General features: G+C 39.5%; 1 protein-coding gene across 4 annotated transcripts in view; it reads left to right on the top strand.

The window, feature by feature from the left end:
- Positions 1-12498, top strand: part of Patl1 (PAT1 homolog 1, processing body mRNA decay factor) — a 31909-nt gene that overhangs the window by 589 nt on the left and 18822 nt on the right. Inside the window, exons 2-8 of one of the 4 annotated variants that reach the window (XM_035441969.1) lie at positions 1604-1715; positions 7847-8064; positions 8501-8584; positions 9135-9329; positions 10226-10327; positions 10889-10978; positions 11330-11547. In XM_035441969.1, coding sequence (XP_035297860.1) covers positions 1604-1715; positions 7847-8064; positions 8501-8584; positions 9135-9329; positions 10226-10327; positions 10889-10978; positions 11330-11547 — 1019 coding nt within the window. Of the gene's footprint in view, positions 1-1603; positions 1716-7846; positions 8065-8500; positions 8585-9134; positions 9330-10225; positions 10328-10888; positions 10979-11329; positions 11548-12498 lie in introns of those variants that run through there. The other 3 variants (XM_027406638.2, XM_027406639.2, XM_035441970.1) reach the window with 3 other exon arrangements.

Raw genomic sequence — 12498 nt, 5'->3', positions numbered from 1 at the left:
GACTGGCCTTTTGGCTGAGACTTTGATGGGCTGGGGAAGAAGGCTCGGAGTGGGGAGGGGGGCGTGTCCAGCAGAAGTTTCTTCTGGGTGAGTGGAGGAAAAGTGTGGGTTTGGTGAGGTTGTCCGGAGAATGTAGCTGTTTGCTGACCGTCACCCATTGCTTGTGACCTTGAGCAACTCCCAATCTTGGGACGAAACAGATTCCGGATTTATAGTTTCAGGACTGAACCAGGGAAATCCTTACAGAGTCATCCTGATTGGGTCAAGTAGATGATTGTGATTTCATAGAGAGTTGCTAATAGTTACTTCTGGTGTGGAGGCTGGTGTGGAGGGCTGGCTCTATGGAAGTTTGAGAGGACCGTAGTGTGGGTGGAAAGGGCCTTAAAAGTTCCCACTTGAGATATATCACAAGCAGTCCCACTGGAGTGTGGAATTCCAATTTGGAATCTTTGAACATTGGAAACAGTAGGATACTTGATTTTACACTTTGGACTCAACTCACTGTGTAAACTTGAAGAGAGATGATGGGATACAGGGAATACAAATTGCCAGAAGCAGCAGTGGCCCACACCTTTAATCCCAGCAGATCTCTGTGAGTTCCAGGCCAGCCAGAGCTGTTACACAGAGAAACCATGTCTCAAAACAAAACAGTTGCCAGAAGCAACAAAAACTTGGTAAACTGAATATAGACTGAAGTGAGAGAAAGCATTGAAAGTAGAATACACCAAACTCATTTGGTGACCTTTTATTTTCTCACTGGAAGGTGAGGCAGGAGGATCAGCAGTTCTAAGCTAGCGTGTACCTGAAGAAATAGTAGGACATACCCAAGATACAGGGATTCTAGCTTTTGTTCAGCATTCTACAATCTTTGCCTTTTTTGATAGTCACACAGATTTCTTTGAACCAAGTTGTATTTGGCTCAGAAATTACAGTTTTAAGGCATTACGGTTTAGTACCTAGCACAGAGCATAAGTAGACTAAACATTATCGCTGAATTTAAAAAGTGAGTTGTTGGGGTTGGAGAGATGGCCTAGCTGTTAAGAATGAAGGCTGCTCTTCCAGAGAAGCCCAGTTTAATTCCCAGCATCCACATGGCAGCTCACAACTGTTTGTAACTCCATATCCAGGGGTCCTCGCACCCTTACACAAACATACATTCAGGCAAAACACCAGCGCAAATAAAATAAAAATAAATTATTGAAAAGAATTTTTAAAAGTTAATTGCCTGTGATTAGGCACTTTTGTAAGAGTAGAACAAAAACCCTTGTTTGTTTTCCTAATGCGCAACTGAATTGTGGGTGAAAATGTTTTGAGTTCTGCATTCTGGCTAGAGTTTAGTTCCACAGGAAAAAGGAAGAAAGATGGAACGATTTCAAAGGGTTGGGAAAACCACATGGCTATAGTGAAGAAAATGTAATTTTGTTGAAAAACCTATAGGAAACTCAAGATAATCAAGAGTTCATTTATAATTTCCATTGTCTCTGCCAGTGGTGTAAAGTGCTTACCTACAAAAAGGTTTTAAGATGTTACAGTCATTAAAAAGAACCAGTGTTAGGACTGCATAAATGCCATGAAAAGTTAACTGTCTTTCTCTTTTTTGTAGTCTTTAGAGGATTGTCCTCTAGATGAAGATGAAGATGCATTTCAAGGCCTGGGAGAAGAAGATGAAGAAATTGATCAATTCAATGATGATACATTTGGGTCAGGTGCAGTTGGTAAGTGACATCTTTTTATGGCGTCTGTTGATCTTACCAGGTGCTTTGGTCTTAGTAAAGTCTACCTCTAGTTAAGTTTTGTTCATTCTCTGTGTGTATGCCTGTGAGGGTAGGTAAGCATGTGCTGGTGCTGGCTGTGGAGGTCAAAGGACAACTTCAGGAGTTGGTTCTCACCTTCCACCTTGTTGAGAAAGGATCTCTCTTGTTTCTGCCCTGGAGCTACATATTCCAGACTAGATGACCCAGGGATTGAAGTCATTCTTGTGTCTTCATTCCCTGTCCCAAAGTAGGAATGTTGAGATTACAGATGTGGACCCAGTGCATCCAGCTGTGCTCTGGGATTCAGACTCCGGTTGTCAGACTTGTGCATGAAGTGGTTTTATCTGCTGTGCTAAGCCTTCTTCCTGACCCAGTTCTGCTCTTTATATAATAGTACAGCCTTTACTCAGTCATAGTAGTTTACCTTCTGTTCTGTTCACCTGGGCCTCTTTGTCTTACCTATAATAACAGGTATTCTCAATGCATTGTAGCTCTAGGTTGCCAGTATAAGGAATTTAAATAATTGGAAAAGTAGACATTTAAATGATGTTGAAAATAACTATAGACAAAGGGAGTACTTGTAGAACATGCAAGGAAAACTAATGGACTTGCAGAAAATTCAGTTTCTATGTAAGACATTTTTAAAATTCAGGCTACCAATCAAGTGGAGGAAGGGGGAAAGATCTTGAGTTCTAGGCTAGCCTGGGCTACATGGAACAAAAACTGTCTCAAAAAAGGAGAAAACATTCTAGGCCATCTCTTGTATATTGCATAATTTCTGTTATCTCAAGGTTTCTTCAGTACAGTAAAAACACATTCTATACAAAGAATTTTGGTGATAGAATGTCTTCATAAATTAATAAAGTATCTAGAACAAGTTCAGAGAAAGTAACCTAATGAACTAAAGTTTATGCTTTAAAAAAGGAGCAAGTAGAGTATACAGGTAAGAACATGAACTGTAGGTATTCCTGCTTTAGCTGTTGGAATGCAGCAGTAGCGGTGTGGTGTTTAGATTGGGGTGTGTGTAAATATTTGTGATTGTTTGGAATTACTGAAGTTTAGTCTGTACATGTGTTCCAAGTTAAATAAGAAAACCAGGAAAAATAAAGCAGTAGTGGATGATTCTAAGGTGTTCAGTATCAAAAAACTTTAAAAATATTACAGTGGTTACTGGTTTTGCAATAATTTAAACAGCTTAAATTCTTCAAAGCTCACAGATTTGAATGAAATGTGAAAAATGGAAAGGTTTGCTTTTGTCTATCATTTACAAAATTCAGTAGAAAACCAAAATTATCACAAGGGAGAGCAACAAGAAATATGCTGAAAGTAGAAGCAATGCTTAGTAGAGAAGGGAATTAAAGAACTTTTGAAGGATAGCCAGAGTTCAGGAGATGAGATTGTCCAGGAGAATGGCATGATCCAAGATGCTGTTGTCTGTCTCCATGGAGATAGCAAAGGAAGCTATGTAGAAGAGAATCACAAGCACTGAGAAGTGATATGAATTGCAAATCGTATTTAGGAGGTAGTTTAGCAGTAACCCCTAAAATACAATAGAAGCTGCAGACAGTGTATACTTCTCTCTAGATTTTTCTATTACTAGATTTCTATTGTTTCTAGATTTACTAAGATGAGACAGCATAGTAATATGTTCTCAATTTTGAACCTTGATGAATGATTTTTGCCTTCTCACTGACATTCAGAGTTTTGACAGTATCCCCCTTCTCCCCAGCCCTTACATTTTTGTTTGCTGTCACAAGATAGGAACACTTACTTGAAAAGGATACTAGAATATATAGAACTATTTTATGTGATCCAGTAAAGGTTCTTGGATTGCATAGTAGAAGTACAGTTGGTAGAATTTAGAGGCAACAGAGTAACAAGGCTAGCTTACTTTGCACTTGAGAACAGAAGGGTGATTAAGGACTTCTTTGCCTTTGCCAATGAAGGTTATAATAGAGAATTTCCAAAGGTCTTCTCTTTCCATTCAGAGTTTGATATGCTGGAATTGTAAACTGAAATTCTTAATTCCTTTACAACATCTTTGTTATGGAAAAAATTGCTAAGTTGATCTGTAACTTCTTTGAAAAAAACATTGTAGATACAGATGATAAAGAGTTTAAACCACTTGGTGAAGTGTTGATTTGATGATTTGTTAGCACCTTGAATAATACCTGTTAATAGAATGGGGATACCTTAGGTCACTGACAACAAAAGTTCTGATGTCACCTTTCTGTAAGAAACTTAACCTTTGTCTTCTGCATTAAAAAAAAGTTTACATCTTCTCAGAGCAACAAATGGTGTTAAGTAATCCCTATCCATTCTCTAAAAATAAAAGCTTAAACTTACCTGATGGTCATAGACTCCATTCTTGATAGTTAATGTATATTAATCTTTACAGCAGTGTTTTGTTTCCCCAGTACTAGGGATTGGCCTCACAGGGTGAGTATTGTACCACTGAGCTATGTCCCAGCCCCAATATTGTACTAATTTTAACAGCTAAGCACAATGACCAAGGGGTTCAGAAACTATAAATACAATTAGTGTGACCTACTGGTTGTAGTACAAGTATATTTGGAAATCTACTTTTATTTGGAAGAGCTCCTTGTTCCTTCTCCTCTTTTCTCATTAGCATAAACTCAATGACTTAGATGATCTCTACTTTTTGTTTTTGTTTAGAAATAGCCTGAAGATGGCCTTTAAGTGTGGTAAAAGTTTATGGAAAAAGTTCATTCAGGGTTTACAGGTTAATTAAGTGGAGGAACGTCTCCTTCCTTATTATTCTTTACTTCTTATCTATTTGACCAATAGCTCAAACATTGGCATATAGCTAAGCAACTGTAATTTTAATTTGTGTTCATGTTTTAGTTCATTTGTGTGTGCCTGTTGTGTGTGTATTTTTATCATGTGTATTTTCTGTAGTGTACTTGTGTATTCATGTTGGCATGTGTGCAGAGGCCAGAAGTTAATGTCAGGTCATTTCCTTAATCATCCTCTCAATTCATTTACTGAGACGGGGTCTCTAGCTGAATCCAGAGTTTCCTATTCCTTTTAGCCAACTTGGCCCCAGGATTTCTCCCCATTCCTCCATCCCCGCCCAACCACCGTACCACTGGGATTACAGATGGTACACCCACACAGGTTTTTATGTGGATGGTAGGGATTTGAACTCCTGACCTCATGCTTGTGTGACAAGTGCTGTATCCACTGAGTCATCTCTCCAGTTCAGTTACACATTTTTGTTTGTTTGTTGTTGTTTTAATTTATTTTTATTTTATGTTCATTAGTGTTTTGCCTGCATGTATGTCTGTGTGAGGGTTGTCAGAAGCCCAAGGAACTGGAATTACAGACGGGTATGAGCAGCCATGTGGGTTCTGGAAATTGAATCTGAATCCTCTTGAGCAGCCAGTGCTTTTAACTATTGAACCATCTCTCCAACCCCAGTTACCCTCTTCTTAATGTTTCATGATTAGCCACTAGAATTCTATAATTTTTTATATATATATAATTATATATATTTATAAGTAAAACACAATTTTATGTATATGTATGTGCGTGTGTTTTCAAAATGGGGTTTCTCTGTGTAGCCCTGACTGTCCTGGAACTGACTCTGTAGACCAGGCTGGCCTCAAATTCAGAGATCTGCCTGCTTCTGCCTCCTGAATACTGAGAGCTAACTTCTGTAATTTTTATCTAAATTCTATTTTTTTCCCTTTGAGCACAACATGGTATCTTTCAGAGTATTTCATAATAAAATAGCTCCTTAAATTCATTTCTATAAGATGACACTTCAAGAAAAAGTATCACTTGGCCATGCATTTAATTAAGGGGCTGAAACCCCCACATGAAAGATGGCCTATGCTTTTAGAGGCTTGGATATGTTTACAACTCTTTCCTCCAAGCTTTTCCTAGTGATTTAAAGTAATCCACAAGTTTTTGTTTGTTTGTTTTAGTTTGGTTTTGGTTTTTGGTTTCTCTGTAACATTCACTCTATAGACCAGGCTAGCCTCCAGCTCACAGAGATCCCTCTGCCTCTGCCTCTGCCTCTGCCTCTGCCTCTGCCTCTGCCTCTGCCTCTGCCTCTGCCTCTGGGATTAAAGGCATGCACCACCACACTGCCCCACATGATCTATAATTTTATAACATTTTTCCTTAAGTCTTCTGTTGACTTTATGCCAGAAAAGGGCATCAGATCTCACGATAGATGGTTGTGAGCCACTGGGAATTGAACTGAGGACCTCTGGAAGAGCAGCCAGGGCTCTTAACCACTGAGCCATCTCTCCAGCCCCCATGATCCACATCATTTTAAGAACACATTAAGAAGACTAATGTGTTAAAATCTTTCACAGAGTTCTGAAAGAGCAGGCCTTGCATCCTTTGACACCAAAATCTTGAATTTGAAAGTCCTACATGCTTTGCTTTTTGGATCATTAGTGTTATGTATGTGACACATTTCTATTTGATAAATAGTAAGTTTTGAATACATAGCCTGACCCTAAAAAAAACGAGTTAGCCTATGTAAATACTTAAGAATCTAAGATATACATCATGTTTCCTACAGTATAGTTTTAAATCGTCAGAATGTTTTTCACTATGCAATAAGCAAAATTAGTATGTTGATAGAATGGGATCATATATAGTCGTAAGAAGAATGAGGGAAAAAATCAGTGTTTTTATATATATATATATATAATATATATATACATATATATAATATATATATATACATATGTATATATTATATATATATCTCCAAGGTACATTATACAGAGGGAGAGTTAAAAATCTTGGCTTTAAAAGAGAAAAGCCCAGAGGCACAAGATAGACGGGACAATGAAAAAAAAAAAAAAATCTTGGCTCTGTTGTCATCTTCACAGTGTGGCCTGTCTTTGGCCATCCATTTAATTACATTTTCAGGCTGCTTTTCTTCCATGTTCCCAAAGAATTTTCTTCTAATGCAGTGTGTCGTTTCCTTATTCATTGTGTTTATTTTCTTTATGTCTTCCTGTTTGAATGAAGGCAATGTGAGGGTAGCATCCTTGTGGTGTACATTGGATCCTGTGTTCCTAAAACAGTCCTTGTCATACAATAGAAGCTTTAAAAATACCGAATGAAATTAATAGATTCAAAGGCTTAGATTCTGAGTGGTTCTCGCCCTTCCTAATGCTTCGACCCTTTAATGCAGTTCCCCATGTTGTGACCCCAAATCATAAAATTATTCTCATTGCTAATTAATAACTGTAATTTTGCTATTGTTAGAATTATAATGTAAATATTTTGGAAAATAGGTTTGCCAAAGAGTCTGTGGCCCAAAGATTGAGGACTGCTGGCTTAGAAGAAGATGGCAGTTAAAATTTAAGAGAAAGTCTTGTGTTAGTACTATTGGTTTTCACTTTTTCATAAAGGTTTTGCCTGAAACATCTTCAAATCCCAAAGCTAGTCATGTACCCCAAATAGTATAAAGATCTATCACCAGTTTAGAAGTCAGTTTCAGACTGGGATTCAAACACTATTAATACTTTAAACTTTTGACCAAAAGCTTGGGGGGGGGGGAGTGTGTGTGTGTGTGTGTGTGTGTATCCACATGACATGTGTGTCCAGGTATGTGCCCTTTTGTGTGTGTGGAGGCCAAAGCAGATGTCAGATCCCTTGGAGCTGGTGTGCCAGGCATATGCAGGTCCCCTGGCTTGTTATGAAGGTGCTAGGATCTGAACTCTAGTCTTCATGATTGTACAGCAAGTACCGTTATCCACTAAGCCATTTCTCCAGACCCCCCCACCCCAGAACTTGTACTTTATTCCTAATATTTTTTTTTCTTTTTAATAGTGGAAATGCCACGTATGCTTACAGAATCTTAAATTCCATAAAAACCCTTTTGTTATAGACAGATAGGAAAGAGAGAGAGAGAATTTTTTGAGATAGGGTCTCATTATGCTACTCTGGCTGCTCTGGAACTTGGTAAGTAGGCCAGGCTGACAGAGAGTTCACAGATATCTGCCTGCCTCTGCCTCTGCCTCCCAGGTGCTGGGATTAAAGACATGCACCACCCTGTGCAGCTGAGCTACATTTCTTATATGAACTGACCTGTCTTACAGATGATGATTGGCAGGAAGCACATGAGCGCCTGGCTGAGTTGGAAGAGAAGCTACCTGCGGCAGCTGATGAGCAAACAGGCAATAGAGAGAGGGATGAGATGGACTTGTTGGGTGACCATGAGGAGAATCTAGCAGAAAGGCTCAGTAAGATGGTGATTGAAAATGAGCTAGAAGATCCAGCTATCATGAGGGCAGTGCAGACCAGGCCGGTTTTACAAGTAAGTTACTTTGATTTGGGAACTAACAATAGCTCAGATAATAACAGATTAATAATTAAAGTACTGAGCTTTGTCATTTATTTTCTGTTTAATAACAGAATTACATGTGCCATAGAAAATTATTAATTGGCAGGTGGGGTGACTCAAGCATAAAATCCCAGCACCGGGGAGGCTGAGGCATGCAGATCACTGTGGGTTGGAGTTAGCCTAGCTACTTAGCAAGTTCAAGGACAGCTTGGGCTACAGAATAAGGCCCTATCTCATGAAAGAAAACAGTCCAAAGGTTGATAATTCCCGATGTTAGCAATTTTGTAGATAAAGTTGAGGAATCGTGTATTCTGGAACACTGCGACTACTCATTTCCAAGTAGTCAAGGTTCAAGTCTGAGAGCCACACTATTCTGGACTCTGTGTATGTATGTTTCCTTTTTTGGCAGCCTGAACCCAGAAGTCTGAATTCTAGCATCTGGGATGGATCTGAAGTTCTGAGGCGAATCCGTGGACCACTACTTGCTCAGGTATTAGATATTTTCTCTTTGTGTAGAATGGCTTGTATCCGCAAATACGTTGGCTCCAGTTATCATCCTGGACAGCATATTATTAATATACTGTAATAATATAGAAGCATGTCTCACTCACCAGTGTTAACCTTGACTGCTGCATCCAGCTCTTGACAGTTGTATTGCTGATGCTCCCTTCTTCAGCCCTCAGTTTAAAGGCCGAAAGGGCGTTGTTAGAGCTCCTAGACTTCAGTGTATGATTTAAGCTAATTAAATTCTAGGCAAAACTGCAGATGAGGTATCCCTGATTGTTGGACAGTGGTGGGGCACAAGGCCAAGGGGCTGATTATGAAAGGATAATGTAAAGGAATTTTATGGGAATGATAAAATTGGTACATATTTATCAGAAGTCAGAATTGTATGCTAAAGGATGACTTTTTACTGTATATGAGTTAAAATTAAATAAAAATTAAGATAGTTTCTCAAGGTATCTTTGGTATCTATAGAGACTATTAAAACATTACAAATTAGCTAATTTCTCTGTATGCTTTTTAACCACTTCCTCAATTAGGAAATGCCTACGGTGTCTGTATTAGAATATGCCTTGCCTCAGAGGCCCCCACAGGGCCCAGAAGATGATCGAGACCTTTCTGAGCGAGCTTTACCAAGGCGTTCTACATCACCTGTCATTGGAAGTCCTCCTGTTAGAGCCGTTCCTATAGGCACCCCACCTAAGCAGATGGCCGTTCCCAGCTTCAACCAACAGGTACCTTTCCTTAACGTACACAGCCCAAGATATTGGGAATCTGGGCAAAATTATTTGGGATACAGGGAGGAGGGTGGACATTGTGGGTAGGCATTAAAGAATAGCCAATTAGAGAAGAAGTTAGTACAAATGAGACACATTTCCCTAATACAATTGCTGCTGCTGCTTCTGATACCTTTTAACTGGGAGAGAAGAGAGTAGTTAGCCACATTAGTGCATATATCCTTTTTTAAGTGTTTTGCTGGCTGCCGGGTACATTAGCAGAAAGATAACTGAAAGCTGGGGGGAGTGGGAACACTCAGCATTGTCCACATCCCTTTTTACCTTTAAGATATCCCTGCTTTCCCTAGAGCCTGTGCAGTCCTGTTCCATAGACTTTCCTCCACCTGAAACCAGCAGCTGAAAAGGAAGGCCAATTTGGAAGGTATGGGGGGAGGGTGGTGTTGGTATGGCCTAGTTAGGCTCAATATCCTAAGAAATGGTGGAGTCACAATGTATCCCAACATTGCTGAGCATGGCGGCCATATCACTGAGGCTTCAGAATAAGGACTTAGTTAATCCTCCAGCTTTCTTATCATTCCTTGTCCCTCACTATAACCAAAATATATCCTCTTGGAGAAAATTTTCAAGTCAGAATGTCTGCTGGTACTTCCCTCAGATAGCATGGAAGGGTGGGGATACTGGAGAATTAGCTAAATCTTCCTCAGTTAAGATGAAACTGATTTGTGAGAGGAAATGACCAAAGGTTCAGTGTTTGAACCCATAGCCAGAGCAATTTGCTTAGAAATAGGGCTTTGCATTGAGTTCTGTGTCTCTACCAGTACTTGAGGGGAGGGAGTGTAGGAAGGCAAAAGACTGATTTCATTCAATGTAGTTGTGTATATTTGTCTTAATAGATTCTGTGTCCGAAGCCTGTTCATGTACGACCTCCGATGCCACCACGTTATCCTGCTCCCTATGGTGAGAGGATGTCTCCAAACCAGCTCTGCAGTGTCCCGGTATGTCACTTTACACATGTTTAATGTGAACTTCATGATCACCTTTAGTATGTAGTAGAGCTGACATTTCCTATATTATATGAATTTCTGGTAATCTCTCCTTGTTTTCTGGGGTTTGTGGTCCCAAGATCAAAGGACAAAAATTTACTGTTTTGTGCCACTTTAAGATTCTTTGCTCGACTGGGAATTACTGTATATGCCTGTAGTCCTAGCACTCAGTAGACTGAGGCAGAAGGATCCTTAATTCCAGGCAAGCCTGGTCTACATAGCGAGTGAGTTTCAGGCTACCAGCTTGAGCTACTTAGCAATACTCTCTCTCAACAAAAGGAAAAGCACACAAAGAATCTGTGTTCATTCCTATTTTCAGCTGCTTAAGTCTTTCATTCTAATGCTGTCTTTTTCTTGTTCTATGGAAGTAGTCTTTCATAATTTCTAGCCTTCTTTTCTGATACAAGGAAGTTTTTGCATCTAACTTTATGCTAAATTTATATTGAGTTTGCTTAATTTATTGATTTGCTTGATCCATAATATGAACATAATTTCTCTTTTCTGTGTCCTTAGAATTCGTCCCTTCTGGGCCACCCTTTTCCTCCTAGTGTTCCTCCTGTACTCAGTCCCCTGCAGAGAGCACAGCTTCTTGGAGGAGCACAGGTAAGCCTACAGTTAGCCATACCCATAAAGATGATCCTACTATCCTAAGAGTCATTGCTTGACACTGTTTTCTTTCACTGTTAGACACATCTCCCCACTCCCACCTCACCCCCACTTTGTTATCTCAAGTGGAGATATTAATGGAAATAGTATTTACCTTTTTGGTAGTGCATGCCTATAATACCAACACTTGGGAGGGGTTCTGTTAGGATCATGTATTTGAGACCAGCCAGGGCTACACAGGGAGTTTCCAAACAGCATGAAGTACATAATGAGACCCTGTCACAAAGGGAAGTGGGGCCTGTTGGAAATGCTAATTCTATTACATTAAAGATCTGTTCCTCTTTGCAGCTACAGCCTGGTCGTATGTCTCCCAGCCAGTTTGCACGAGTCCCTGGATTTGTTGGTAGCCCCCTGGCTGCCATGAATCCTAAGTTGCTACAAGGGCGAGTTGGACAGATACTTCCCCCAGCACCAGGCTTCCGTGCCTTCTTTAGTGCTCCACCCCCTGCTACACCCCCTCCCCAACAGCATCCTCCTGGCCCAGGACCTCACCTGCAAAACTTAAGGTATACAAAACATGCTTCTTGATCATTGTCAGCCAAGTCCATTTTAGTTTTATAGTGTGAAAGTTTCATTTCTCATTTAGTTTTATGATATAAAACTCTTGTGATACTTGCTAAGAAGTATAGTTCCTGGATCCCCAGGTTGTCAGAGAACTGCTTGAGTCTTCAGTTTCTACACTGTTCTCCGGAGTATCATGCTTCCTTTGCATTTGATAAATTAACTGCTTCTTTTACTTTTACTGGAGTTGCACTTCATACCCATTTTTTGAACATTCATGCAGTACAATGCACAGTGCTGATGACTGAAGAATTACCACAGTTGAGTAACAGATAGAAACAAAGGCCAAGAAGCTAGCTGATCTGAGTGCCAGCTGAGTTGCTGGTTTTATAAAGAGATAAACTTGGTTTCTGCTTTGGTAAAATTGTGTCATATTATGTAAATCGTGTCAGTTCATGTTCTGAAGAGAAACATCAATAGAAGATACATATAAGTGGAAAAAGTTAATTTTAATCCGAGGAACTGACTGGCAAATTGGAAATCCATTTAGTAGGCTAGAAACTTAAAGAGTCACATTGCAGTCTTGACCTTGAAGTATGTCAGCCATTAGACTAGAGACCCAGCAGAACATCATTTCCCATCTTGATACAGGTTTCTTCTCTGAGTAACTTCTCAGTTTTGGCTGTTGGGCCTCCCAGATTATGGAGGGCAATTTCTTAAAGTCAACTGATTGTAAATGTAAATCATGTCTATAAAATGTTTTCATAACAGTGTCTATACTAGAGTTTGGTTAAACTTGGGTATCATGGTTAGATTGACATGTAAAATAACTACCATACATAAAATTTCTATGTCATTCCCACAAAAAAATTGAAGCTAAATGAATTAACCCTGTTAGGAACAAAAAAAATTATACTGCTTACTACTAAAGCACTGAAGTAGTCCACTGAAAGAAC

The sequence above is a fragment of the Cricetulus griseus genome, chromosome 3 (genome assembly GCF_003668045.3).
Source record: "Cricetulus griseus strain 17A/GY chromosome 3, alternate assembly CriGri-PICRH-1.0, whole genome shotgun sequence".
NCBI lineage: Eukaryota > Metazoa > Chordata > Mammalia > Rodentia > Cricetidae > Cricetulus > Cricetulus griseus.
The sequence above is the reverse complement of the archived record's forward strand: the minus strand, read 5'-3'. Positions and strand labels throughout refer to the sequence as shown.